General features: G+C 66.3%; 4 protein-coding genes and 1 non-coding gene across 7 annotated transcripts; 3 read left to right on the plus strand and 2 right to left on the minus strand.

The window, feature by feature from the left end:
* Position 1: 1 nt before the first annotated feature.
* Positions 2 to 8490, plus strand: PIK3R2 (phosphoinositide-3-kinase regulatory subunit 2). Its single transcript, XM_040990759.1, has 15 exons — positions 2 to 647; positions 2453 to 2545; positions 2648 to 2698; positions 2785 to 2916; positions 3176 to 3374; positions 3668 to 3753; positions 3845 to 3953; positions 4049 to 4147; positions 4286 to 4466; positions 4552 to 4677; positions 4840 to 4982; positions 5206 to 5382; positions 6712 to 6783; positions 6893 to 7063; positions 7588 to 8490. Exons 1-15 carry the CDS (start codon positions 326 to 328, stop codon positions 7799 to 7801), a joined length of 2175 nt encoding a protein of 724 aa, XP_040846693.1. The 5' UTR covers positions 2 to 325; the 3' UTR covers positions 7802 to 8490.
* Positions 8491 to 9572: 1082 nt separating this feature from the next.
* IFI30 (IFI30 lysosomal thiol reductase) lies at positions 9573 to 12822 on the plus strand. 2 transcript variants are annotated; one of them, XM_040990931.1, is made up of 7 exons: positions 9573 to 9711; positions 10430 to 10621; positions 10795 to 10869; positions 11237 to 11329; positions 11928 to 12080; positions 12474 to 12527; positions 12623 to 12822. In XM_040990931.1, exons 1-7 carry the CDS (start codon positions 9601 to 9603, stop codon positions 12683 to 12685), a joined length of 741 nt encoding a protein of 246 aa, XP_040846865.1. In that variant the 5' UTR covers positions 9573 to 9600; the 3' UTR covers positions 12686 to 12822. The 2 variants fall into 2 exon arrangements, with proteins under 2 accessions (XP_040846865.1, XP_040846866.1); XM_040990932.1 differs by having other exon boundaries at positions 10433 to 10621.
* Positions 12823 to 14311: 1489 nt separating this feature from the next.
* Positions 14312 to 14384, minus strand: TRNAF-GAA. The gene has a single exon. It is a non-coding gene; the product is annotated as a tRNA-Phe (tRNA).
* A 437-nt stretch (positions 14385 to 14821) lies between these two features.
* On the plus strand, positions 14822 to 18316 carry MPV17L2 (MPV17 mitochondrial inner membrane protein like 2). The gene is made up of 5 exons (XM_040990945.1): positions 14822 to 14999; positions 15727 to 15897; positions 16356 to 16432; positions 16697 to 16825; positions 17273 to 18316. Exons 1-5 carry the CDS (start codon positions 14822 to 14824, stop codon positions 17330 to 17332), a joined length of 615 nt encoding a protein of 204 aa, XP_040846879.1. The 3' UTR covers positions 17333 to 18316.
* On the minus strand, positions 18286 to 27126 carry RAB3A (RAB3A, member RAS oncogene family). 2 transcript variants are annotated; one of them, XM_040990942.1, is made up of 5 exons: positions 27115 to 27126; positions 21459 to 21686; positions 20041 to 20159; positions 19105 to 19229; positions 18286 to 18645 (listed from the first exon to the last, which is right to left on the minus strand). In XM_040990942.1, exons 2-5 carry the CDS (start codon positions 21684 to 21686, stop codon positions 18455 to 18457), a joined length of 663 nt encoding a protein of 220 aa, XP_040846876.1. In that variant the 5' UTR covers positions 27115 to 27126; the 3' UTR covers positions 18286 to 18454. The 2 variants fall into 2 exon arrangements, with proteins under 2 accessions (XP_040846876.1, XP_040846875.1); XM_040990941.1 differs by lacking the exon at positions 27115 to 27126 and adding an exon at positions 22645 to 22723 and having other exon boundaries at positions 18307 to 18645.
* Between the last annotated feature and the right edge of the window lie 173 nt (positions 27127 to 27299).

Raw genomic sequence — 27299 nt, forward strand, 5'->3', positions numbered from 1 at the left:
GCCCTCGGCCCCCTTTCCCGGTGCCACCTCCAGCCTCGGGTGCCCGCGGCCCCCGGCGGAAGGGAGTGATCGCCCGTAGCGCCCCGGGGAAGCGAGCCGAGGTCCCCGCACCCGCGTGGATGCATGCTGGTGGCCGGAGCCGCGCCGAGCCCTCCGCCGGGCTGTGGGAGACGCGCGACCCCCATGCGCACCTGTGACGCCGGCTGCGCCTAGAGGCTGCGCCCCGCCAGCGGACCCCTGACCCCCTGCAGCCCATGGGGCCCCGGTGGTCCCAGGCCGCCACCTGAGCGCCGTATCCCGCGCGCACGCACGCACGCACGCCGCCATGGCGGGCGCCGAGAGCTTCCAGTACCGGGCGCTCTACCCGTTCCGCCGGGAGCGGCCGGAGGACCTGGAGCTGCTGCCGGGCGACGTGCTGGTGGTGAGCCGGGTCGCCCTGCAGGCCCTCGGCGTGGCCGAGGGCGGGGAACGCTGCCCGCACAGCGTGGGCTGGATGCCCGGCTTCAACGAGCGCACGCGGCAGCGCGGAGACTTCCCCGGGACCTACGTGGAGTTCCTGGGGCCCGTGGCCGCTGCCCGGCCCGGCCCTCGGCCGCGAGGACCCCGTCCACTGCCGGCCAGGCCCAGGGAGGGCGCTCCCGAGTCAGGTGAGCCGCCGCCGTGGGGGCAGAAGGAAGAGGGGCGCCTCTTCTCCCTCTTCTTCCCTCCCACGCGTGATGGGGGAGGGTCTCAGGGCCTTGGAGACATGGGCCCCCCCAGGAACGTTGGGTAGGATGCAGAGGCGCAGTCCAGCCGGCTGCGGTTTGCACATGGGGGTTCCTTCAGGAACCCTCTTGGTAAACCTCAAGGAATCCACAAAACCCATAGGGCTTTGTGAGCACCAGGCAGCTCTGCCTCCCCAGCTGGGGCTGCGCAGGGCATGGGGGCCGCGCAGGGTGTGGGGGTCACAGCAGCGGGGAAGCTGAGGCCTGCCCCATGTCCACTGCCCCATCAGTCACGCCCCCCGCCAGGTGCCCAGCGCCTCCACTGGGTCAGGCCAAAGTCCCAGGGCAGAGCGGGGCAGGGGAGAGGAGAGGAGGGGAGCAGGGGCGGAGCTGGCTCAGGGCTCCGTGCAGCTGGTGTCCCCAGAGGAGAAGGAGGCAGCCCAGGCCTGGCCGGCCCCGCAGCCCTGCCTCGGCCTGGAGGCGGCCCCAGCCGGGCCCCCAGCCAGGATCTGCCTCTCCGCCCTGGTAACAATCGCCTCCCGCCTGGCCTCCGGCCAGCTTCACACACATCCCGCGCGTGCACACACACACACACAGACCGGGGCAGCTGCCCAGAGCCCCTCTCCAGCTGCCCCGTCACCCCCTGCGCCGGGAACACACCAGAGGCATCTGTCTAGACTGCTGGGTCCCCACCTGGTCACGACCTCCCCCCAGCACCCGCCCCGTCTGACCCATGCTGCATCTGTGAACTAGGGCTTGGTGGGGGCACCCCGGCTGCCCCCATCTCCCCGCAGACGCCTCGCCCGCTGCCCCCTCTGCCTCCCGCACCGCCCGCATGCATTCTTGGCAGTTCCCTGCCCAGCTGGGCGGTTTCCCAGCTCCCACTGCCGCCGCCGCCACCACCTGGCCCGTCACTCAGCCAGGGAGGCCTCCCGCGGGCCATGGCTTGCCTGACGGGGTGCCAGGGCCCCCGCAGTTGGTTGGATGGTGCCTCGGACCTGCCTGGTGGGAAGGGGGTGGGGAGAGGGCGGGCCAGGAGGGGATGGGCCTTGGCGCCGCACACCCAGAAAGGGTCGCTTGCTTTCCGGGCCCGCTGGGCGGCTGCACGGCGTCCTTCTGCTGGGTTAAAGAGTCCGAGGCCCAGAGAGGGAGGGTCGGTGCCTGGGGCTGCACAGCGGCCAGGCGGCATGACTTCCCATGCCAGCCAGCACCCGCTCGCTCAGCACCCCACAGGTGCTGCTGCTACGAGACGTGCCCCACCCCGGCCTCTTGGGAGCCCCCCCAGGCACCACCCTCCCGTCCCCGGCTCTCAGCACCCCTCGCTGAAAGTATCGTGTCTGCACCCGCCGTATTTTTCAGGAAGGTCCCCAGGACCATGGTGCATCTGTTTTTTGGAGGAGGGGGAGGACAACAGCCATATGACGTGTCTTGCACTGTGGCCAGGGCCAGGCAGGAGCCTGGAGCGCCATCTGGCTCTCCCACAGGGTGGCAGGGCGTCCACAGATTTGGGCCATCCTCAGGCACCCTGGCGGAGAGCTGGATCGAAAGTGGGGCAGTCAGGGCTTGAACCAGCATCGCTCTAGGACGCTAGGGTTACTGATGGTGGCTTAACCCACTCTGCCACCAAACTCCTAATGTTTTAAGCCAGAAAATGGTGCTCTAGGCACCCTGAGCTGGGCCTGGGACCACCCACAGGAGGGACGCTCCGTGCAAGGGCCTCACGTGCTGGCCCTGTCCCCTCCTGCCAGGCTCCACCCTCCCTGACCTGCCAGAGCAGTTCTCGCCGCCCGACGCAGCCCCGCCGCTGCTGGTGAAGCTGGTAGAAGCCTTGGAACAGACAGGTGAGACATGCGGGGAGGGTACCAAGCCTGCCCACCGCACAGCACCCCTGCCGTGGGGCAGCCCTCTGCAAGCTGACCCGTGCCCTCCCTGCCCCACCCCAGGAGTGGACACTGAGTGCTACTTGAGGCCCGAGCTGCCCGCACCGCGCACAGGTGAGCGGGAACCGCCGTGGCCGGGTGGGAGGACGGGCAGCTCCTGGCACCCCGTGTGACCCGCCCTCCTCCCGCTGCCCCTGCAGACTGGTCCCTGAGCGACCTGGACCAGTGGGACGCAGCCGCCCTGTCGGACGCCATCAAGAGCTTCCTCCTGGCCTTGCCTGCGCCCCTGGTCACCCCGGAGGCTGCAGCCGAGGCGCACCAGGCCCTGCGGGGTAAGCGAGCACCCCACAGTCCCCCCAGCTTATCCTGCCCTGCAGGTCAGGGGGCCCATCTGTCCCCACAGAGGCCGCGGCCATGGGGGAGGTGGTGGTGGTGGTCGTGGGGTGAGCGAGTGGACCCCACAGTCCGCTCATCTCCCCCCATGGCCTGTCTGTCCCCATAGAGGCCACGGCCATGGGGGAGGTGGTGGTGGTCGTGGGATGAGACCCCACAGTCCGCTCACTTCCCCCCATGGCCTGTCTGTCCCCACAGAGGCCTCGGCGCCCGTGGGGCCGGTGCTGGAGCCGCCCACGCTGCCGCTGCACCGCGCTCTCACGCTGCGCTTCCTGCTCCAGCACCTGGGCCGGCTGGCCCGGCGCGCCCCGACCCCAAGCACCGCCATCCGCGCCCTGGGCGCCATCGTGGGGCCGCTGCTGCTGCGCGTGCCGCCGCCAGGGGGCGCGCCCGACGGGTGAGGGGCGGGGCCGTGCCGAAGGAGGCGGGGCCGCGGCGGTGGGCGGGGCCTGGAGGGAGTGGATCGCCGTGTGGGTGGAGCTCGTGGTGGGCGGGGATTGCCCTGGGTGGGCGTGGCTTCTGGTGGGCGGGGATCGACCAGGTGGGTGGAGCCCGAGAAGCCTGGATTGGGGTGCGTGGGGACTCCGGCTCCCCCCGGGGCGCAGGGTCCGTGCACCTACTCTGCGCCTGCTGCATGCACCTGCCGCGTCCGTGGGTGCAGCCTTCACCCGGCTCCCTGTCCCCCCTTAGGAGCGAGCCGAACCCCGACTTCCCGGCGCTGCTGGTGGAAAAGCTACTTCAAGAACAGCTGGAGGAGCAGGAGTTGGCGCCCCCAGGTGAGCCCGCCGCCCCCTTCCCCAGCCCGGCTCTGCCGACCCGCATGTATGCAGTCGGCGCTTACTCTGTGTGCTTGCCTCCCGCTTCCAGCGCTGCCCCCTAAACCTGCCAAAACCAAGCCAGCCCCTGCAGGCCTGGCCAACGGGGGGAGCCCCTCGTCCCTGCAGGACGCCGAGTGGTACTGGGGAGACATCTCCAGGTAGGGGTGCGTGGGGGGCAGGACGGCGCCTCCGGGCGTGGGAAGGGGGCAGCCCCAACCCTCCCCCATCCACCCCGCCACGTGTGTCCCCCCAGGGAGGAGGTGAATGAGAAGCTGCGAGACACCCCAGATGGCACCTTCCTGGTCCGGGACGCGTCCAGCAAGATCCAGGGGGAGTACACGCTGACGCTCAGGTGGGCAAGGTGCAGCCCAGGTGGGCTCGGTGGCCCGGGGTGTGGGGCCTGGCTGGCAGGGCGGGGCTCGGTGGCCCGGAGGCTGCCTCGGGGACAGGGCCGGGTCGCCGAGGCCGCATCCCTGGTCCCCCTGCGCAGGAAGGGCGGTAACAACAAGCTGATCAAGGTGTTCCACCGAGACGGCCACTACGGCTTCTCGGAGCCGCTGACCTTCTGCTCGGTGGTGGACCTCATCGCGCACTACCGGCACGAGTCGCTGGCGCAGTACAACGCCAAGCTGGACACGCGGCTGCTCTACCCCGTGTCCAAGTACCAGCAGGTCGGTGCCGTTGCTGCCTGTGACGGGAGGGGGTCCCCTAGGTCAGGGGTCCCCCCACCTGCTGACCGCACCGGGCGTTCTGCAGGACCAGATCGTGAAGGAAGACAGCGTGGAGGCGGTGGGCGCGCAGCTCAAGGTCTACCACCAGCAATTCCAGGACAAGAGCCGGGAGTACGACCAGCTCTACGAGGAATACACACGCACCTCCCAGGTACCTGGGGACGGGCGACGCAGGACAGAGAGCGCAGAAGCCGGGCCAGGCTCGGGAGCTGGCCAACCCGGCGCGGCAGGGAGAGGGCGTGGAGCGTGGGGTTTGGAGGGCTGTGCAGGAGCTCATCGAGAGCCCCCACCTCCACCCCCACCCCGGCCCCAGGAGCTGCAGATGAAGCGTACGGCCATCGAGGCCTTCAACGAGACCATCAGGATCTTCGAGGAGCAGGGCCAGACGCAGGAGAAGTACAGCAAGGAGTACCTGGAGCGCTTCCGACGGGAGGGCAACGAGAAGGAGATGCAGAGGTGGGGCTGGGGGCGAGGAGGGGGTGCAGAGGTGGGGCTGGGGGCGAGGAGGGGGTGCAGAGGTGGGGCTGCAGGGACAGGGGCCGAGGAGGGGGTGCAGAGGTGGGGCTGGAGGGGCTGGGGGCGAGGAGGGAGATCCGGGCCGCGGCAGGGCTGCCCCGGGAGCTGGGAGATCCGAGCCGCTGCCCGGAGCTGGCGGCCACCCGGGCCCTCCCGCCTGCAGGATCCTGCTGAACTCGGAGCGTCTCAAGTCTCGCATCGCCGAGATCCACGAGAGCCGCAGCAAGCTGGAGCAGGAGCTGCGCGCGCAGGCCTCGGACAACCGCGAGATCGACAAGCGCATCAACAGCCTCAAGCCCGACCTGATGCAGCTGCGCAAGATCCGGGACCAGTACCTCGTGTGAGCGCCGGGGGCGGGGCCTGGCAGAGCCGGGGGCGGGGCCTGGCAGAGCCGGGGGCGGGGCCTGGCAGAGCCGGGGGCGGGGCCTGGCAGAGCCTGGGGGCGGGGCCTGGCAGAGCCAGGGGTGGGGGCCGGGGGCGGGGCCTGGCAGAGCCTGGGGCGGGGCCTGGCAGAGCCGGGGGTGGGGGCCTGGCAGAGCCTGGGGGCGGGGCCTGGCAGAGCCGGGGGTGGGGGCCGGGGGCGGGGCCTGGCAGAGCCTGGGGCGGGGCCTGGCAGAGCCTGGGGTGGGGAGCCTGGGCCAGGGTGGGCGGGCCAGGAGCAGAGCCTGGGGTGGGGGCCTGGGGTGGGGTGGGCAGTTCTGCTGCAGAGCCTGGGGTGGGGGCCTGGGCCGGGGTGGGCGGGCAGCCTGGGGTGGTGGGCCTGGGCCAAGGTAGGCAGGCCAGGGCAGAGCCTGGGGTGGGGGCCTGGGGTGGGGTGGGCGGGCCTGGGCCAGGGTGGGCGGGCAGCCTGGGGTGGTGGGCCTGGGCCAGGGTAGGCAGGCCAGGGCAGAGCCTGGGGTGGGGAGCCTGGGCCAGGGTGGGCGGGCCAGGAGCAGAGCCTAGGGTGAGGGGCCTGGGCCGGGGTGGGCAGGCAGCCTGGGGTGGGGGCCAGGGCCGGGGTGGGCGGGCCAGGAGCAGAGCCTGGGGGGGGGGGCCAGGGCTGGGGTGGGGGGCCAGGGCTGGGGTGGGCAGGCAGCCTGGGGTGGTGGGCCAGGGCCAGGGTGGGCAGGCCAGGAGCAGAGCTGTGGGGTGGTGGGCCAGGGCCAGGGGGGGCAGGCCAGGAGCAGAGCCTGGGTGGGGGGCCAGGGCCGGGGTGGGTGGGCCTGGGTGTATGGGCCTGGGCCAGGGTGGGCAGGCCAGGAGCAGAGCTGTGGGGTGGGGGGCCAGGGCCGGGGTGGGCAGGCCAGGAGCAGAGCTGTGGGGTGGGGGGCCAGGGCCGGGGTGGGCGGGCCAGGAGCAGAGCTGTGGGGTGGGGGGCCAGGGCCGGGGTGGGCGGGCCAGGAGCAGAGCCTGGGTGGGGGGCCAGGGCCGGGGTGGGCGGGCCAGGAGCAGAGCCTGGGTGGGGGGCCAGGGCCGGGGTGGGTGGGCCTGGGTGTATGGGCCTGGGCCAGGGTGGGCAGGCCAGGAGCAGAGCTGTGGGGTGCCCAGGGGCTTGGCCTGGCTCGGTATGGGGCTGCCCAGCTCCCCGACCACACCTGCAGGCATCGTACCCCAAGACCCAGGGCTGGATTCCTGGCTGTCGGAGGGACGCCCCACTTGCCCACCCACCGACCCCTGCCCCTTCTCGCAGGTGGCTCACCCAGAAAGGTGCCCGGCAGAAGAAAATCAACGAGTGGCTGGGGATCAAAAACGATGCTGAGGAGTGAGTGGCTGTGAGGAGGGAGTCGGGGGCCTGGCGCGCGGAGGAGGCGGAGCTGGGCGGGCTGCGGGCCGTGAGTGACGGGGGAGGGCTCTGCCCCTGCTGCCCGCAGCCAGTACGCCCTGATGGACGAGGACGAGGACCTGCCCCACCACGAGGAGCGCACGTGGTACGTGGGCAATATCAACCGCACCCAGGCCGAGGAGATGCTGAGCGGCAAGCGGGATGGCACCTTCCTGGTGCGGGAGAGCAGCCAGCGGGGCTGCTATGCCTGCTCGGTGGTGTGAGTGTGCGGGCACGGACAGGCTGGGCAGGGCGTGGGCGGTGGGCGGGGCCAGGGTGGATGGGGCCAGATGGGGTGGGCAGGGTGGGTGGGACGGACAGGCTGGGCAGGGCATGGGCAGTGGGTAAGACCAGGGGTGGACGGGGCCAGATGGGGTGGGCAGGGTGGGTGGGACGGACAGGCTGGGCAGGGCGTGGGCGGTGGGTAGGGCCAGGGGTGGACGGGGCCAGATGGGGTGGGCAGGGCGTGGGTGGTGGGTAGGACGAGGGGTGGACAGGGCCAGATGGGGTGGGCAGGGCGTGGGCGGTGGGTAGCACCAGGGGTGGACAGGGCCAGATGGGTGGGCAGGGCATTGTCAGGTGGGTGGGGTCAGATGTGGGCGGGGTCAGATGTGGGCGGGACATGACCGGGTGGGCGGGGCCAGAGGTGGGCTGGTGGGTTGGGTGGGGCATTGAGGGTGGGCAGCACGGGAACCCTGGCCCCGGATGACACGTGCTGTCCGCCCTCTGTCCTTCCCCCTGCAGCGTGGACGGGGACACGAAGCACTGTGTCATCTATCGCACGGCCACCGGCTTCGGCTTCGCCGAGCCCTACAACCTGTACGGCTCCCTGAAGGAGCTGGTCCTGCACTACCAACACGCCTCGCTCGTGCAGCACAACGATGCCCTCACCGTCACGCTGGCCCACCCGGTGCTCGCCCCCGGGCCCGGGCCCGGGCCTCCACCCGCCGCGCGCTGACCCTCCGCCTTGCAGAGCCCTGCCCTGCACTGGCTGCTGGCGCCGGCCGGTGGGCACTTCGCTCTGGACTCCTGGTGGAGATCTCCCATAATCCCACCCTCTCCCTCCCCCATCTGTCTCCAGCTGGGGAGGTGGGGGACAGTCCCAGAGTCCCCCTCCCCCAACTTTTAAGCCATAGACGCTTGCGGGGGGGGCAGGAAGGAAGCACGCTGGCGCCCAGAGACCTTGGCCAGGACTTTCGGGTTGGGCGGGACCCGCCCCATGGACCCCAACTTCCCCCTCGAAACACCGAAGTGAAACCCATCCAGGCAGTCTTCCCCAACGCCGGGGCTGCCACCGCCCCCGAGAAGTCCTCCTCCCTCCCGCCCCCGCCTGGACATCCCCCAGGAATGACGGAGCAACGCAGGAGCCGGCCCGCGTCGTCCCCCTTGCCCCCGGCCAGGGACTGCAAGCCAGGCTGGGGACGTCCCCGCCGAAAAACACTGCCCGTGGCGCCTGGAGCCGAGCAGTCCTGCCCTGCTCGTGGGGGACCGTGACCCCATGCAGCCTGGCCCGCCACACCCTTCTCCCTTCTTTTGGGACGCAAGCCCCCCTCGTTTTCTACGCCACCCGCCCGCCTGCCGCAGAGCTCCGGGGCGGGTTTTGTACGGTACCGTTGTTACTGAGGCCATAAAGGCATTGCAGATGCAGTCTGTCTCTTGTTTTCCCGGCCCCTGCACTGGCCGGGGTTGCCACCTCCACACCCCAAGGGGTATGCTGCCAGCCTGGCCACCCGCTATGTCCCCAAGTTGCTTCCCTTTGCCTGCCTGCATCCACCAACCCCTCTTGGCATGGGCAGCATGGGGACCCTGCTCCCTGCACCCCTCCCCTGCCAGCAGCCCCCAGCCCAACATCCTCAACCGTGGCCCCAGTCATTCCCCCAAGTCCGTGCCCCATCCACACCCAGACACCAAGCCAGGCGTGACTGTCGTCCGTCCACATTCCTCTATCCACCCACCAAGCTGTGTGTCCTTGGCCAAGTGGCCTACCCTCTCTGACCCTTCTTAGCCAATGCGAGCCGAGAAGCTGTGCCTCCCACCCTCCCACTGGATACCTGCCCGGGTTTCCTGCCTGCTGGAGATGACAGGGTGGGCCTGGGCTCCCAGAGGACAATGAGGGCCTGCTGACAGTCCCTGTAGGGGGCCCAGAAACTCCTCCCCATGACCGTCCCCTGTCCTGGGGGAACTCCTGGCCGGGATCCCCCCAAGAGCTGGCCGCCAGCTCAACTCGGACATCCCGGCTTACTCAGAGCGGGAGGCTGAGGTGGAGGAGCGGGCCAGGCCTGCGTCTCACTCAGCGTGGCCAGCTGGGCTGTCCCCCCTCCTCCAAGGCCTGCCCTGCGAGGGGGCCGGGATCCCCAGCCTCAGGCCAGACACCCAGTGGACCCCAGCGAGGGAGAGAGGAGGCCAGGCAGGCCATGGTGGCGGCCTTCCTCGTGACAGGGTCACAGGGTGCCATGCTGTTCTCCCCTACGCCACGCCCCTGTGCCCGCAGCCTCCGCCTCCTTGCACACCTGCCTTCAAGTGACCCAGGCAGGGAGGGGGAGGCCTGGAGAGGGGACAAGTAGGGGGGCAGTCTTGTGATTCAGGACGCACGTGGTATGGGGAAGGGAGTCCCTGGCCCTGGGCCCGTGAAGGGGCGTGGAAAGGGGCGCACCCCCTCTCGGAGGGGCGTGGTGTTGTGTGGCTCAGGTCCCTGGAGGCGTGGCCACCGTGTCCTGTTTAAAGTCGCCTCCTCAGCGCCCCGCCACCCCAGCCGCGATGGCCCCGCTGCTCCTGCTGCTGCTCCTGCTGCTGTTGCCGCCCCAGGGCCCCGGCGAGGCGCAGGCGTCCCCGCTGGACGAGTCCCCCGAGGGCGCGGGCGCATGCAAGGTAGGAAGGGCCACCACGGGCACGCGGTCCTCTGCGTTCGCTGCCCCAGACGGACGGACCCGAGGTCCCCACGGGAGACTGCCTCCTTACACACGCACACAGCGCACCCCTTCCGCGGCTCATGTCACCTCCACGCTGAGCCACTCTGGGCTCGGGAGGCGGGAGCCCCAGGGAAGCCTGTTCAAGCATATCTTGGCGCTTACTGTGTGCGTTCCAGCCAGCGTGGGGGAAGGTGTGGGCTCTGGTCCGGAGAGCTGGGGATGCCCCGAAGTCCCAGCACCTTGATCACAGCCCGGGGAGACACGCAACTCCTGACACTCCCTCCCGCTGAAGCCGGAAGCCAGCGCTTATTAGGCGCCGCCTCTGCTTGTGGGTTCACGCAGGCCCCGCGGAGAGGCACCGTCAGGAGTCTGTGTGGGTGTGGGGTCTTGCCCAACTCAGGCCTGAGGCTGTTGGAGGAGAGGGAGTGAAGCATGGTGGTGGTGGGGGGGGCATGAGCATGCATTAGGCGCCTGTGGTATGCCGTGTGGAAAAGACTTCCTGATCAGAAAGAAAAGTCCCTGAAATGCGTGCAGCCTGCGTTGGCGAGAGCTTTCACCTCCACTGGAGCGGAGCCAGGGGGCTGTGCACCTGCTCGGCGCATCCCGGGAAGGGGTGCAGTGCAGCGAGTAGGCGCCGACTGTTGGATGTGCCTCACTGGTACCCCGCTCCGACCCAGCAGGTCCAAGGCCTGTGCCTGAAGGCGCCCTTCCACACCTTGGCCACCGACGCGCCGCCCGTCAACGTGAGCCTGTACTACGAGGCGCTGTGCCCCGGCTGCCGCGGGTTCCTGGTGCGCGAGCTCTTCCCGACGTGGCTCATGGTGTTGGAGATCATGAACGTGACCTTGGTGCCCTACGGAAACGCACAGGTGTGCAGAGGGGCGGGACAGCACCCTGGCCACGCCCCAGACCACGCCCCACCCAGGTGGTCACCCTAGCCAAGCGCTCAGCTGTGCAGGACTGGTACCCTGGTGACATCCCGACCACGCCCCACCCCAGATGCTCAGCATCCTGTTCTCGCCCCCCGCCCCCCATTTTCCAGGAGCAAAACGTTAATGGCTCCTGGGAATTCACCTGCCAGCACGGGGAGCAGGAATGCAGGCTCAACAAGATTGAGGTGAGCGCTTCCCCTCTCCAGGGACTCAGAGAGACCTTCCATCCACCGGGCCACTCCCCAGCGCCCACAGCAGCCAGGGCCGGGCCGGGCTGAAACCAGGATTTCCATCTGGTTCTCCCACGTGGGAGCGGGCGCACTCTGATTTGGCTGCCTTCCCAGGTGCCTTAGCAGGAAGCTGGATGGGAAGTGGAGCAGCCAGAACTTGAACCAGGCAGCACCGTGGGCCCCTGCCCGGCCACTGTTCATTCATCCAATTGCTACTGAGCAGCACCAAGGTGCCCGGGAGGCCTTAGGGTGCTCTGCCTGACTCCCCCACATCTCAGAGACGCTTAGCCCCCTCCACGCCACCCTCCCGGTCCCTCCCCAGGCCTGCCTGTTGAACGTGCTGTCACCCAACGCGGCCCTCCTCACCATCGTCTGCATGGAGGAGCTGGACGACATGGAGAAGAACCTGAGGCCGGTGAGAGATGCCGCCCCACCCCCAGCTCGACAGGGAAGCAGACGGGTGCCCGAGGTCAAGGCCTGGCTTCGACCGTTACGCTGAGCACCACGGGACAGCAGCTTCCCCCTTTGCTGTCAGCCTGTGTCAGGGGAGCATGGTGGGGGAGGAGAGGGCGTGGAACAAAGCAGGGAAGGCATCCTGGAGGAGGCGTCATCGCTGAGGGGGGCATGGAAGGATGAACCGGAATGTGCCATGACAACTGAACTCCCAAAGGAGTGATTCATCCGCCCTGATGGTGCATTCACGCATTAGACATCTGGGGCGCCTCACCCTAGCAGCACCCTTGCACCCCAGCCACACGGGATTGAGGGGGTGCTGGGAAAGGAGGTGGAGGGAAAGGGAACAGCACGTACGGTGGCTGTGAGGCGAGCCGGCTGCACCCCTGGCTCTGGGATGGGTCTCCCTCAGTGCAGGCACATGCTGGCCACTTGCTGTCCGCTGCACTGGGGGCCAAGCTGGCTCAGGGGCCCCGGGTGAGGGACCAGGGACCGTTGGGGAGATAAGAGGGAAGTTGAGGCCACAGCCTGCCCCCCTGCCCTCGCCCCGCCTTCCACAGTGCCTGGAGATCTACGCCCCCAAGGTGACCCCCGAGAGCATTTTGGCCTGCGCCACGGGAGCGCAGGGCACCGAGCTGATGCACCACAATGCGCAGCTCACCGACGCACTGCAGCCACCGCATGAGTATGTGCCCTGGGTCGTCGTCAATGGGGTAAGGAGAAAACTGGGGCCTGCAGGGCACCCCGGGAGCCTGGAGGGAATGCTGGGAGCCTGGAGGGGCACCCCAGGGCCTGGAGGGTACCCCAGGAGCCTGGAGGGTACGCTGGGAGCCTGGAGGAGCACCCCAGGGCCTGGAGGGAATGCTGGGTGCCTGCAGGGGCACCCCAGGGCCTGGATGGTATCTTGGGAGCTTGGAGGGGCATCCCAGGGCTTAGAGGGAACCCTGGGAGCCTGGAGAAGCACCCCTGGGCCTGGAAGGAATGCTGGGAGCCTGGAGGGGCACTCCGGGTACCTGGAGGGCGTGCCAGAGCTGTGTGGGCAGGGCACCCTGGGCAGCAGGGAGAACAGGGGCTGACCCAAAAGCTTCCCATCTCATCTGCTGCAGAAACCTATGGATGACCTCACCCAGTTGCTCAGCCTCGTGTGCCAACTGTACCAGGTGGGCAGCAGGGGGCGGGGCCCCTCCCATGGGGGTGAGGCCTGCTGACAGGCGGGGCCTCTGCACCTGCTACTCACAGCTTCTCCCCCACGCAGGGCGAGATGCCGGACGCCTGTCCATTCCTGAAACACCGCAGCAGGGATGTGTGCCCCAAGTGATGGGCAGGAGTGCCTGGCAGAGGAGCCCGCGCTGCTGCCCCCATTACACCGTACCCGAACCCCCCACATCTAGACCCACCCAATCCAAATGGTGCTCAATCAGAAAGCATTCAATAAACTCGCATGTTGTGATTCGATCGGATGACGCCTGCGCCAGGTTCCTTTAGAAAATGAGAAACGAGATGGTAGAGGAAATAACAGGAACCACAGAAGCAGCAGTTTTTGAAAAAGATGGATACATGCATTTCATAGAGAGAGAGATCCACCTGCTGGCTCGCTGCCCAAATGGCCACAAGGAGTGGCACTTGGCCACACGCTGACCCGGCACGCCCGGGGGATGCCCACGTTGCAGGCGGCGGCTTTACCCCCCTGTACCACACCCCGAACCCCTGAACTGCTTTTTAAGCCACAATTATGATAATCCCACCCAACTGAAAATCAAACACAAGGTGAAGAGAGTGTGGAAATTGTCAGGGTCCCATCACGGGGGGTGTGGGACACCGCAGAGGATGGCTCAGGGCCGGGGCCTGCCACCCATGTGGGTGCCCCGGCTATACTGACGGCAGTACACGGGAAGGGAAGTGAAACAAACAGATGGCCTGTGTTTCTGCCTTTGAAACAAATAGAAACCTTAAAAATAAAAAGTAAAAAAAAAAAAGGCAAAATTAAAAAAAAAAGACAATCGGAGGCTGGCACAGTGGTGGCACAGGTTCAGTTAGTGTAGGGATGCTGGCATTGCACAGGGCACCTGTTCAAGTCCCGGTTGCTCCACTTCCCATCCAGCTCCCTGCCTGTGGCCTGAGAAAGCAGTGGAGGACGGCCCAAAGCCTTGGGACCCTGCACCCGCGTGGGAGACCTTGAAGAGGCTCCTGGCTCCTGGCTTTGGATCGGCTCAGCTCCGGCTGTTGCGGTCACTTGGGGAGTGAACCAGTGGATGATGGATCTTTCTCTTCCAATGCCACCTTGTGGCCCCTGGGCCGACGCTCAGCCCTTTCTGGGCGTCACACGCCTGGGATGGCCTCGTCCTCGGTGGGTCCCCTGCTCCCCCTGCCTTCCTGACCACTGTCTGTGTTTTCCCCACTGCTTTCCTGAAATCTCCCGGCTTGTGGTGTGTCTGATTGCGGGGGATTTTCTGGTTTGTTTTTGTTCCTGTTTCTTGGTGGAGAGCTGCTGACGACAGCATTTGCAGCTACCAACACAGAAGCTGCAATTCCCTGACCCTTCCAGAAATCACACATCCTCTCGGCGGCTCACGTGGCTGGCCACTGGCTGGCTCTTTGTGAATGGAGGACGGAAGTGGCGCTCCTCTCGCCTTCCCTGGCCACGGAAGGTCTGCCTTCCTCCCCCTCTGAATAAACCCGGACACTTAAAATAAGTTTTAGAACATTTTTTGTTTTTAAGATGCACTTTGTTTTTATTGCAAAGCCAGACAGAAGGAGAGACTAAGAAAGATCTTCCATTCCTAAATGGCCGGAAGTGACTTGCTTCCTCTGGGTCTCCCAGGTGGGGGAAGTGGAGCAGCTGGGACTCGAACACCAGCCCCCATGGGAACCCAGGTATCGAGCCTCTGACGTCACATCTAGTTACTGAGATATTTATTTATCATAATAGTAACAACAAACTTGCTGCCGAAACCCGGGATCGAACCAGGGACCTTTAGATCTTCAGTCTAACGCTCTCCCAACTGAGCTATTTCGGCCGCGTGTCTTCCTGTTGCCGCCAGACATGGACTCCACCCGGAAGTGACGTCCGGCCACAGCGCGTTTGCAGCCGGCTGTTGTTCTTACAATTAATATTGTTATTATCATCGTTCTTAGTCTGCTATTGGGCAGTACTGTGAGGGGCGGGGCAGACTCCGAGGATGGTGATTGGTAGATGGGGTTTGGGGCGTGCACGAGGACGGGCAGAGTGATTGACAGGTGGAGGCGAGAGCTATGGCTGCTGATTGGCCGTCCCGGCGTAGGGCGGGTCTTGGGGTGATTGACGGGCGTGGGCGGGCGTTCTGGCTGCTCCCTGCCCGCCGATTGGCCGGCCTTGGGTGATCGACGGGCGTGGGCGGGAGCTCCGGCTTCGCCCTGCCCGCCGATTGGCCGGCCGGCGCGGGGCGGGCCCGTCCGAGCAGGTTCCGCCGAGGCCATGGCGCCCGGCTGGGTCCGCATGCTGTGCGCGGCGGGGCGGCCGCTGTTCCAGGGCCGGGCGCTGCTCTTCACCAACACGCTGGGCTGCGGCGCGCTCATGGCGGCCGGCGACGGCGCGCGCCAGGCCTGGGAGATCCGGGCCCGGCCGGGACAGGCGTTCGATCCTCGGCGATCAGGTGAGCAAGCCGGCTGGATCGGGCTCACTCCGGGGAGTGTGGGGTGATCCGTGAGCTCGGTCCCAGTGACCTCGGACCTGCCCCTTGACCTCACCCGGGGTCGGTCACCCACCCCCCCGTCCCTTGACCTCAGTCCCGTGGTCTGTCACCCCACCTGCCCTGTGACCTCACCCGGGGTCTGTCACCCCACCTGCCCTGTGACCTCACCCGGGGTCTCCCCACCTGCCCTTGACCTCACCCGGGGTCTGTCACCCCACCTGCCCCGTGACCTCAGTCCTGTGGTCTGTCACCGCCCCTGTCCCTTGACCTCACCCGGGGTCTGTCACCCCACCTGCCCCGTGACCTCAGTCCTGTGGTCTGTCTCCCCACCTGCCCCGTGACCTCACCCAGGGTCTCCCCACCTGCCCCTTGACCTCAGTCCTGTGGTCTGTCACCCCACTTGCCCTGTCACCTCATCCGGGGTCACCCCCCCTGCACCCGTGACCCCGGTCCAAGCGTGTCCCCCACCCACTGCACCCATGAACTTGGTCCCAGGCTTTGCGCCCCGCGGCAGGTGCAGCCAGGCTGTAGCTTGGCAGGTGGGTCTCGGCCACGTGAGGGGTAAGAGCTCCCTGGACCACCACCCCCTGCTGCCCTCCAGGTGCCTGCTAGGCGGGCGCGGGGATGGGCACCCTGTAGGTGCTGCCGTGAGCTCCTCGCCCAGGCCCTGCCTTGCCTCTCCCCTCAGTCAGCATGTTTGCGGTGGGCTGCAGCATGGGACCCTTCCTCCACTACTGGTACCTCTGGTTGGATCGCCGCTTCCCGGCCTCGGGCCTCCACGGCCTGCCCAACGTCCTGCGCAAGGTCCTGGTGGACCAGCTGGTCGCCTCCCCGGTGCTCGGTGTCTGGTACTTCCTGGGTAAGGAGGACTTGGGGAAGCTGAGCCCTGGGGGTGAGGTGGAGGGTGGGCTCAGGGAATGATGTTAATGCTGGGCGTGCAGAGCTCCTGGCGGAGCTGGACCCAAAGATCCCAGCCTGCATCCCCTGTGTCCCACGTGGACCGTGCACCATCCCACCGGGCTCCCAGCACCCGCTCCACCATCCCACCGAGCTCCCAGCACCCGCTGCGCCCTCCCGCCATCCCACCGAGCTCCCAGCACCCGCTCCACCATCCCACCGAGCTCCCAGCACCCGCTGCGCCCTCCCGCCATCCCACCGAGCTCCCAGCACCCGCTCCCAGCACCTGCCCACCATCCCACCATCCCACCAGGCTCCCAGCACCAGCTGACCCGTCCCTCCATCCCACGAGGTCCCTGCCAGCTGACCCGCCCTGACCGCGCACGCCCCCTCGCATGCCCCCTTGTGTCTCTTCCCCAGGACTGGGCTGCCTGCAGGGCCAGACGCCGGCCCAGAGCTACCAAGAGCTCAAGGACAAGTTCTGGGAGTTCTACAAGGTGGGAGACCTCTGCCCTAGGATGGAGCCCCGCCCCTCTGGCCACGCCCATTGCCTGGATCCACGCCCCTCGCCATGGGTGCCCGCCCCATTGGGATTGGCTCCACCCCTCCCAGCCTGGCTCTGCCCCTCGCCTCCCAATCAGGCCCCGCCCACACCGCATGGCCACACCCTTACCTTGATCCCGCCCCCTCCCAGCCTGACCACGCCCTTGCCCCGCCCATCTGCTCTGGCCCCGCCCCTCAAGCCCCGCCCTCCCCTGCAGGCTGACTGGTGCGTGTGGCCCCCGGCACAGCTGGTGAACTTCCTCTTCGTGCCACCCCAGTTCCGTGTCACCTACATCAACGGGCTCACACTGGGCTGGGACACCTACCTGTCCTATCTCAAGCACCGGGTGAGCAGGGGACAGGCGTATGTGTGACGGGCAGGCCCAGGCCCAGCAGGAGTGGGCTGCGGGGTGACGGGGCAGGGGGCTGCGGGGTGACGGGGCAGGGGTATGTGTGACGGGCAGGCCCAGGCCCAGCAGGAGTGGGCTGCGGGGTGACGGGGCAGGAGGCTGTGGGGTGACGGGGCAGGGGGCTGCGGGGTGACGGGGCAGGGGTATGTGTGACGGGCAGGCCCAGGCCCAGCAGGAGTGGGCTGTGGGGTGATGGGGCAGGGGGCTGCGGGGTGACGGGGCAGGGGGCTGTGGGGTGACAGGGCAGGCCCAGCAGGAGTGGGCTGTGGGGTGACAGGGCAGGAGGCTGCAGGGTGACCGGGCAGGGGGGCTGCAGGGTGATGGCCCAGGCCCCACAGGAGTGGGCTGCAGGGCGGGCTATGACCAGATCCTCTTGTGTGACAGGCTCCAAGTTCCCTGATGGCCCAAGGCGGCATGGCCACTCTGGACACGCGAGTGGACTGAGCCTGACTGCACGACACACCACGAACACTGCCCACCACACCGAGCTGCCCGTCCACTGGGGGCGCTCTGCCCCAGGTAGGCGTCCAGGAGTGGCCTTTGCACCCAGCTGCCCCCTTCCAGGCCTAGAGCTGATGGCCGCAGACCACATGGCCACCCTGGACATGGAGTGAGCTGAGCTGCCCCAGGCTGCCCACCAAGCCGCGTTGCCTGTCCACCAGGGGGCGCTCTGCCCCAGGCCAGGGTCAAACTGGACATGAGGCCAGGTGGACACTACCCGTCCACCAGGGGGCACTCAGCACCAGGTGGGGGTCCCGCAGTGGCCTCTGCACCCAGCTGCCCCCTTCCACGCCTGGAGCTGGGTCTGCCTCTCCCCTGGAGAAACACAGTCATAAGGACCAACGCCCACTCCCCCAACCCCACCCCTCAGCCAACGTGAGGTGTCCTGGGGGCCTGGACACGCGTGCCCCCACTCCCAGGGGCTTACGGAGGTGGGGGGATAGCGGCGTGTGGAGGGGCGGCCCGGCACTCCCGGGAACACGGCTCGGTCCATTCACTTTATTGGGTGGTGTGTACTGTGGTCTTAACATGTCCTAGATGGCGGGAGTGTGTGACACACGTGACGTCAGAACAGATCGGGGGTGGGATACAGTGGGATGAGGAGGGGGTCCCAAGGGGATGACAGGGTAGCTGGCGGGACTCTGGCCCCCTGGAACTGACCCCACAGAGACCCTGGTCCCTCCTTGGCGGGCTCACTGCTCAGGAGCCTGGAGATGGGGGTGGGCCGTCCCCCGTGACCCCGGCAGGTGCCCTGGGTCCCCTCCCCACCCACCCACCCCAACCTCACCCCACCTCCCTGCAACTTGGCTGTGGACTGGAGGCCGAATTAAAAAACCAGAAAAGAGAAAGAAGTGGGAGGGGTCAGGAAGGTGGGCAGGTTAAAGGGCCACGTACAGCAGAGTGGGGAGGGCAGAGCCCCCATAAAGAAGAAGAAGGTGGTTGGGGGGGGCGGGAAGTGGGGAGACATCTCGGCAATAAATAAATAAATAAATAGCTACGGTCATAAATAAAGGGATCGGGGTGCGGCAGGTGTGGGGGCGGGCCGGGGGTGTGGCGGGGCGGCGCTCAGCAGGCGCAGTCCTGGTGGGGCGGTGCCTGCTGGTCCGTGAGCTGCGGGCCCTGCTTGGCGCCCGTGACCGCGGGGTCCGCCGTGTCCAGCGACTCCGACATCTTCTCGCAGATGACGTCCACCAGGCGCTCGAACGTCTGCTTCACGTTGATGTTGTCCTTGGCGCTGGCCTCGAAGAACTCAAAGCCTGGGGGTGGGGGGCGGGCGCAGAGGCCGATCAAGAGCCTGGTACCCCAACCGCACACTGCCCAGAGGGGCAACGGGCTGGCTGGGAAGGCATGCACGTTCCTGGTCAAGGCACTGACAAGTCCTGCGGGCAGGCACCGCCAGGCTGAAGGCCCAGCCGCTTTCTCTACCCTCAAGATTAGCCACCTGCCTCTTCATTCCAGGACCCTGAGGAGTCCTCCTGCCCAGGCCCAGGAAGCCTTGTCACCCTGGGAAGGGTCTATGTTAAAAAAAAACAACAATAAAAACCACCTGTTGCCCAAGATGCTGGGGGTCTCTTCTTGCCCGTCCTCTACCGTGCAAAGCTGGACACGACTCCGCAGCCCAGCCACACCCACATGTGCGCTGGACAGCTTGAGGGCAGCGCGGGGAGCTCCCACCCTCGTCCCCGGGCCCAGAGGACTCGGTGGCGGCCACTCACCGAGGTGGTCGGCCAGCTGCCGGCCGCGCTCCGAGGACACCACCCTCTCGTCCTCCATGTCGCATTTGTTGGCCACCAGCAGCACCTGGGCGTTGTCCCATGAATAGGTCTTAATCTGGGTGGACCTGCGAGAGGAGGCGATGGGGGAACAGGTGAGGCTGGCTGCCACCTCACCCCCAGATGTCCAGAATTCCTTAGCCCCTTCTAGTGTTTGTTCCATGGGCTTGCTCAGGTCCCCGTTGCAGGGTCAGTACCGTGGCCTTGTAGGTTAAGCCCATGCAGGCACCGGTTCGAATCCTGGCGGCTCCACTTCTGAGCCAGCTCCCTGCACGCGCTCTCGGAGGCAACAGGGGATGGCCCAAGTCCTTAGGCCCCTGCTGCCCACAGGGGAGACCCGGATGGCGCTCCTGGCTCCTCCTGGCTTTGCACCAGCCCAGCTCTGGCCTCGCTGGCTAATTGGGGAGTGAACCAGCAGCAGATGGAAGACTTTTCTCTAGCTCTTCACATGAATAGAATACATCTTAGGGGAGAATGACGGAATTTTATCACGGTCTCTAGAAAGAAAACTTCAAGATTCAAATCCTGCCTATACATACTATTTTTAAAAAATACTTATGTGTCTTCATATTGCTCGCAATGCACAAAGATCTTGCATGTGCCGCCTCACTCCCAAGGCTGCCCCTGTGCCAGACCGAAGCCAGCTGCTCCATCCGGGTCTCCCGTGTGGGTGCAGCGACCCCAGTGCCTGGCCCGTCCTCTGCCGCTTCCCCGGATGCACACACAGGGAGCTGGTAGGGAAGTGGGGCAGCCGGGACTCGAACCGGCGCTCTGGGGTGGCGGTCTAACGCCAGGCTCCCGGCTGCTCCAGCCTGGCCGGGGCGGGCACCGACGGGGGCGTGAGCCAGCGCCCGGCGAGCGGGAGGACGGCGCACTCACCAGTCCTGGACGGCGTTGAAGGATTCCTCGTTGGTGATGTCATACATCAGGATGAAGCCCATGGCGCCGCGGTAATAGGCCGTGGTGATGGTCCGGTACCGCTCCTGGCCCGCCGTGTCCTGAGGGAGAAGGCGGCGGAGGTTCAAACCGCTTGCACGGGACGTCTTCCAGCCCCGTGCCCCTCGGGGCCCAGGGAGAGGCCTGGACCAGGCCGATGGACGGAAAGAATCAAGGCGTGGGGCCCCGCTGCGGCGTATCCAGTAAAGCCACAAAGCGCTGGTTCGAGTCCCCGCTGCTCCACTTCCTGGCTCCTGGCTTCAGATCGGCTCAGCTGTGGCCACGTGGGGAAAGAACCAGTGGATGAAAGATCTCTCTCTTTCTACTTTTCAAATAAAAGTAAAATAAATCTTTAAAGATTTTATTTTTTAAATTGGAAACAGACATACACAGAGAGAAGGAGAGACAGAAAGAAATATGTTCCATGCACTGGTTCACTCCCAAGTGTCTGCAATGGCCGAAGCTAAGCTGACCCGAAGCCAGGAGCCAGGAGCCTCTTCCTCCAGGTCTCCCACGCGGGTGCAGGGTCCCAAGGCTTTGGGCCGTCCTCCACTGCTTTCCCAGGCCACAGGCAGGGAGCTGGATGGGAAGTGGGGCAGCAGCCAGAGCTGAAATTGGCGCCCCTGTGGGATGATGCTGTAGCAGGTGGTAGCTTTATCCACTCGGGCACCACACCAGCCCCGGAAAAGACTTCTGATCTGGGATTGACCTTCTCCCCTCGGTCTCCTCAGGGTCAAGGGAAGAGGCCAGGGGAGGGGCACTGGCCTCCCAAGATCCAGCTAAAATGCCCTGTGCCTGAAGGATGGGACAATGGGAGCAGTAAGATCAAAGGAAGGTGGGGGGGAGGCTGTTGTCGTGCGGTGTAGCACGTTAAGCTGCCTTCTGGAGTACACACTTACCACGGCAGACTTTCTGGGTCCCAATCCTGTTAGGATATGCCCTGGGATGTGGTGGGAGCCTGTTCAGGGGCCAGGGTCCCTGCCACCCCACGCAGGGAGAATTCCCCCGCCCCGGGGGGGGGGGGCGGGTCTGGAAACGCAGCTCTTAGCAGCAGCGTTCGAGAAGTGAACCTGCAGGGGTTCAGGCCTCGCTCTCTTAATCACACAACAGCTACAGAACAAAACCTCCAAGCGGACATGAGGGGAACCGGGCCTGGAGCAGGTGCCAAGGAGAGCTCCCGGGGAGACCGCAGGAGCAGGCCGGGGTCCCCACGTCCCCCACCCACCCAGCTCTGCAGCAGGTGCCAAGGAGAGCTCCCGGGGAGACCGCAGGAGCAGACGGGGGTCCCCACGTCCCCCACCCACCCAGCTCTGCAGCAGGTGCCAAGGAGAGCTCCCCCTCGCCCCCGCCCCTCCACCCACCCAGATCTGCAGTTTGATCCTCTTGTCGTTGCGGTAGATGGTCTTGACTTTGAAGTCGATGCCCACGGTGCTGACGAAGGCGGGGGTGAAGGAGTCGTCGGCGTAGCGGAACAGGAAGGACGTCTTGCCCACGCTGCTGTTGCCGATGATGAGGATTTTGAACATGTAGTCGAAGTTCTGGTCTGACGATTCCTTCTGACCGTAGCGGGAGTCTGTGGCCGACGCCATCTGGGGTGCGGAGGGTGGTGCCAGGTGCAGGACGCCAGGGTCAGCTCGCGCTGGCCTGACTTGGCCCAGCCGCCCCACCTCACCTCCCCAGTGCAGGTGTCGGGCCTGACCCTGACCTTGAGAGATTGCAGAGGGCAACTCCTGGGAGGTCAAGGTGGGGCACACCCTTCTACCCCTTGGGGTCTGGCTGTAATCCTAGACCTCTGGAAGGGGGGTGGGGGAGAAGGAAGGTGACTGCAGTCGGCCCCCCCCATCCATCTTGCAGGCAGGTGCCCGTGCACGCGCGCGAGCTGGGCCCTCCCCGGGACGCGCGCGTGCAGCCCTGCTCCTGCCTCGCCCCTTGTTCCCTGCCTGCACCCCCAAATCCCCAGCAGCACCCCCAGCCAAGGAGCAGGACAGGACAGAAGAGCTCCCGGTGCACGGGGCCAATCCCCGACTGTCCCCCGGGTGGGGCAGCTCGCATGTAGAAACGTGCAAGCAAACCCACCCTTGCAGGGGGCACCCCCTCAGGGACGCAGACCCTCCTGCCACGCACCATGCCCGCGTCTCCCTCCACAACGCGTGCAAAGGGCACGCACGGCCGGGGACCCGCTCCTCCATGGCGTACGGGCCGGGGGCAGAGGGCGATGGGAGAGGTCACCCAGGCCGACCCCTGCTACACACGCAAGGGTAGGCGGGCGCGCACCCGCGGGTGCCCAGCACGCGCACGCCTGCCGCGTCCCGCAAGGCGCCCGCCTCCCCTCCCCCGCTCCCTCCAGCTCCGCCGCAGCGCCCGGCGGTGCGGTGATGGAGGCGACGGCGATCGGGCGGCTGCGGGAAGGCTGGGAGCCCCGGCCTGCACGCCACCCCCCGCCCCGTCCAGTCCAGGCTGCAGCGCCGCCATGCCGGCCCGGAGCCCCCCATGCGTCCGCCCCCCGCAGACGGCCCCGCAGCAGCCCCGGCCGGCCCCCGCGCTCACCTCGCCCTGCAGCGGTGCGGCGGAGAGCCTGGCGGCCGAGCGGGGAGCGCCGAGCCCGGGGAGCCGAGGTGCGGCTGCACGGCTGCAGTCCGCGCTGACGTCCTGCAGGCAGCGGGGCGGGGCCGGGCATGCAAACCAGGCCTTGACGCCAGCGCGGAGGCGGGGCCGCGGCCTCATGGCATCCAATAGGGGCCGCGGAGGCACCCCGCCTTCCTGCCCGGCGTGCGCTCACTGGCTCTCGGCTCCGAGCGACGGCACGGCGAGCCAATGAGACATCGAGGACGGCTGCTTCCTGGCCAATGGTCGGCTCCCAAGCGTTGGCAGGGTCGAGTGGCTGAGGCCGAGCCCCGGCGTCTTTGGGGGGGCGGATTCCCTTCCGTCACGTCACGCGCCCGCCACCCCAAATCTGGGGGACCGGAGCTTTTGAGGGGGGACACGTATGGCTCGTTCAGTGCCCCCCACCTTCCACTAGGAGATTCGCTCCATGCCCCGTCCCTATGGATGGGGTATGAGAAAAAAAAAAAAAAAACAGAATATATAATCTAATTCCTGGGGTTTAAGACCCCCCGACCTGGCTAGGGTCCCCCAGTTCCTCTGAGGTTGAAGGTGAACCTCAAGGAGTCACCCCTCTCCGGGGCAGGCAGGGGGCCTGAGGGAGACCCCCGGGGTGCCCACCTCACCAAGTCCCCTATCCGTCCCCCCAACATTGTCATCCCAGCCCCCCGGGAAGTCCTGCACCCGCCTGCCTTGCCACTGGGGGAAATTTCTTTTTCTCTCGTTGTTGTCGCACCTTCCTCCTCCTCCTCCTCCCAGGGTCACGCACCCCCTTGCTGAGAGAAAAAAAATCAAACAATGAAACTAGACCCTCTGCCCCCACCCACTTCTCTCCTGCCCTGTGCCTCCACCCCAGCCCATGGGAAGGGGTTGGGGACCCAGTGCCGAGGTGGGGGGCCCAGAGCCCACTGTGGGGGTGGGAGGCCTTGCGGTCAGCTCTTCTGGAAAAATCTGTTTCCCCCCCACCCCCAACCCTGAGGGGGAGAGAAAATCACGAGATGGCACAGCAGCTGGCGCGCTGACTTTGTATTTAAAAATAAAAAACCAGAGAGAGAGAGCCGGCGGCGGCGAGGAGGCCTGGGTGGTGAGGAAGCGCCCAGAATTAGGGATGGCTGAGTGAAGCAAGGACCCGCTTCCTGCTGGGGGAGGAGGAGGCAGGTGGAGAAGGGGAGGGCTGCCCAGACCCCAGAACACCCAGACCCTCCCCACCTCCCCACCTCAGGGACTCTGCACCTGCTGGGTCCTTGGCTAGAAGCACTGTTCTTCTATCTTGACCCGTTTCCTCCCGGGCTGGCCCTGCTTCCATGGGTCTTGCATTTATACTGTCTGGCTTGGGCACACCCCACTGTTACCCCGTATCCCCACAAGCATGAACACAGTGCCTTATGGAGTCTTTCTCCTTCAGGGAGCTCGGGGCGGGGGGCGGGGGCAGTGTAGATTGAATATGTCCGTGATTGGCACAGGTGCCCTGGGATGGTATGACACGGATGGATGGATAGGTGGATGGATGGATGGATGGATGGATGCGTGGATGGGTGCGTGGGTGGATGGATGGGTGCGTGGATGGGTGCGTGGGTGGATGGATGGATGGATGCGTGGATGGGTGGGTGGGTGTGTGGGTGGATGGATGGGTGGGTGGATGGGTAGGTGGATGGATGGATGGGTGGATGGATGGGTGCGTGGGTGGATGGATGGGTGGGTGGATGGATGGGTGTGGGTGGGTAGATGGATGGCCGGGCCCAGCCGCCCCTGACACCCCCACATCCCTGAGGCCTGACGGGTGCGTGAAGTCTGCTGTGGTAGACCACATCAATGTGGGAGCGGCCCCCCTGGGTGAGCGGGTGGGTGGCCAGGGTGTTCATGGGCAGCAAGATATGGTCTTGGACAGGTGGTAGTTGCTGTCGGAGAGGCAGAGGAAGGACCCGAGAGGCTGGACATGGCTCAGGACATGGCCCAGGTGAGTCCCTACACGGCCCCTACCCTGCGTGCCCGTCCCTACACAGCCCCTACCCTGGTCCTGGCTTTGAGTGGCCTTTTGTGGAATGGCACTTTTCGCCCCTGCCACTGGGTGGCACTAGGGAGAAGAGAAACGGCCGCTGGTGTGGAGCTCAGCAGGTGCAGAGCTGGGCGGGGCAGAGCCGCTGGGGTCCATCATCGCCCCACAAGGCACTTGGAGCTGAGTTGATCCTCTGCCCACCCTGTCGCCAGCCACACCCAGAGTGCCACCTCCTGCAGAAAGCCCTCCCTGATCTGCCTGCCACACATTCCATGTCCTTTTACAGGTATGAGATGGAAGTTCACATTCATTGTGAAGGCCTCCAGAACATGTGTGGGCCAACCTCATGGCAAACAACACAGCGCCAGGGAGGCCTCACGGCCGGGAGCTGGGCTTTCCTGGGCACCCAGACCAGCCCACCCTTCCCCCTCTCCGCAGCACACACAGGGAGACTCCAAAAAGATTCCCAGAGTGGCTGGCCTTGTGACACAGTGGTTAAGCCTCTGCCTGAGATTCTGGCATTCCATAGGAACACCAGTTCAAATCCCGGCTGCCCCACTTCCCACCCAGCTCCCTGCCTGTGGCCTGGGAAAGCAGTGGAGGACGGCCCAAAGCCTTGGGACCCTGCACCCGCGGGGGAGACCCAGAAGAAGGAGGCTCCTGGCTCCTGGCTTCAATCTGGCTGAGTTCTAGATGGTGTGGGTATTTAGAGAATGAACCAGTGGACAGAAACACACTCTCTCTCTCTTTCTCCCTTTCAATGAAAACAAATTCCTAAACCAGTAACTAAAAAACACCAACTGGATCCCAGAACAAGCAAGGGAAACACCCAACCACCCATACCTGGTCAGGTACGTGGACACACACACGCCCCAGCGTCGCAGCCCCCTGGGGAAGCAACGGCCCCTTTCCAATCCCAGCAGGCCTTTGTGCCTCTCCCCAGTCCCCGCTGCAGGAGTGGGGGCAGGAGGCCCTGGGGCCGCCTCTCACTGCCCTGTGACTTCCCACGCCAGGCTGCCATGCGCTCCCACCGTCCAGGCAGGACTGGAACCGCCGTAGGTGCTTTAGGGGTTAGGTTGTGCCTGGGCGGCTGCGAGACAAATTCCACTGGCTCGGGACCTCTGCCCCTTCGCTGATCCCGGGGTCTCCATGTGCCCAGGGCACTCCTGGTTTCTGTCTAGTGAGCCCGGGGGAGGGGGACGGGGAGTGCAGAAGAGGGGGAAGCTGGGAGAGCACCCCTAAAAAAAGTACCTCGGCGCTGTCCCCCAGCTGGTGCTGAAAGGGAAGGCCGGCACTTGGGGATCAGCGTGGAAGAGCCAGTGTGGAGCTGTTCGCACCCCAGTGCTGAAGGCAGAGCAGGGAGACGTGGAAGAAATAGGGGACATTTAGGTGCTCCCCCAGAACACGGGGAGCTATGGAGGAACTGGGAGAGCCCTCCTTAGAGATGGTGGCAACAACACAGAGTTAAGGGTCCAGCGTGGTGGCCTAGTGGCTAAAGTCCTCACCTTGAACGTGCCAGGGTGGTGCCAGGAACGTGCCCCAGTGGTCGGAGTGCCGTGGGTTTCTGGGGTTTGGCCTGGGATCCGGGGTGAGCTGCACAGGCTGAGCAGGGAGGGGTGGGGATGAAGGGCCGCAGGATGGGACCTGCCCTCAAGGCGCTGGCGTGGACCTCTCCTGAGTCCCCCAAGTCCGTGGGGAGTGGACTCTGCAAGGGCGTCGTCGCTGCCTTTGCAGAAAATAAAAACACGGGTGAGAACCACCCCGTAGTATGCCTGTCTCAGCCCTGGGGCAGGAGTGGGCATTTAAAAATACAGAGGGGGGACAACGGAGAGTACCCCCTGCCCCCGGAGTCAGACGGTGCTCGAGTTTGCCAAGACCCTCTGGCAGGTGGAAGCTGGCGCAGGCCCCTCTGCCAGCCACGGGATGCAGCGGCCGGAGGTTCCCTGCGCCAGCGCCTTCAGGCTGGCCTCCTGGGATTTGGGAGAAGCAGGCTGTGTGATTCCCACACACCCAGTTCTAGGGCTGCTGCGCGCCTGTGCGTCCGGCTCCGGAGCTTTCCCCGCCCAGAGACCTGGTCCCGCCCCGTTCCCGTGCGTCCCGGGCGCACGCGCTGCGGAAGGCGGCTGAGCGCGCACGGCGGCTACCGAGGCCATGGCGCTGGAAGCCATCCGCTCCTCCCGGGGCTCGCTGCACATCCTGGACCAGCTGCTGCTGCCGGGGCAGAGCCGCTACGAGGCGGTGGAGTCGGTGCAGCAGGCCTGGGAGGTCATCCGCGCCATGAAGGTGGGAGCGGCGCGGCCTGGGCGCGCACGGTGGCGGCGGCGGGGAGGAGAAGGGCCCGACGCGCAAGCCCACCGCATCTCTGTTGGCCCCGGCAGGTGCGCGGGGCCCCAGCCATCGCCCTGGCGGGTTGCCTCAGCCTGGCCGTGGAGCTGCAGGCGGGCCGTCCTGTCTGTACCTGCACCCCAACAATAAACCAGGCTGTTCCGCCCCGCGGTCTGGGGCGCCACCAGGGTGGGGGGCCACAGGGGAGTGGGTGCTGTGGACTGGGAGGCCACCAGGGTCGGGCGGCCCCTGGACTTTTTTTCTTAATTACATTATAATA

This window comes from Ochotona curzoniae, unplaced genomic scaffold (assembly GCF_017591425.1).
Source record: "Ochotona curzoniae isolate NIBS_2020 unplaced genomic scaffold, NIBS_Ocur_1.0 contig_605, whole genome shotgun sequence".
NCBI lineage: Eukaryota > Metazoa > Chordata > Mammalia > Lagomorpha > Ochotonidae > Ochotona > Ochotona curzoniae.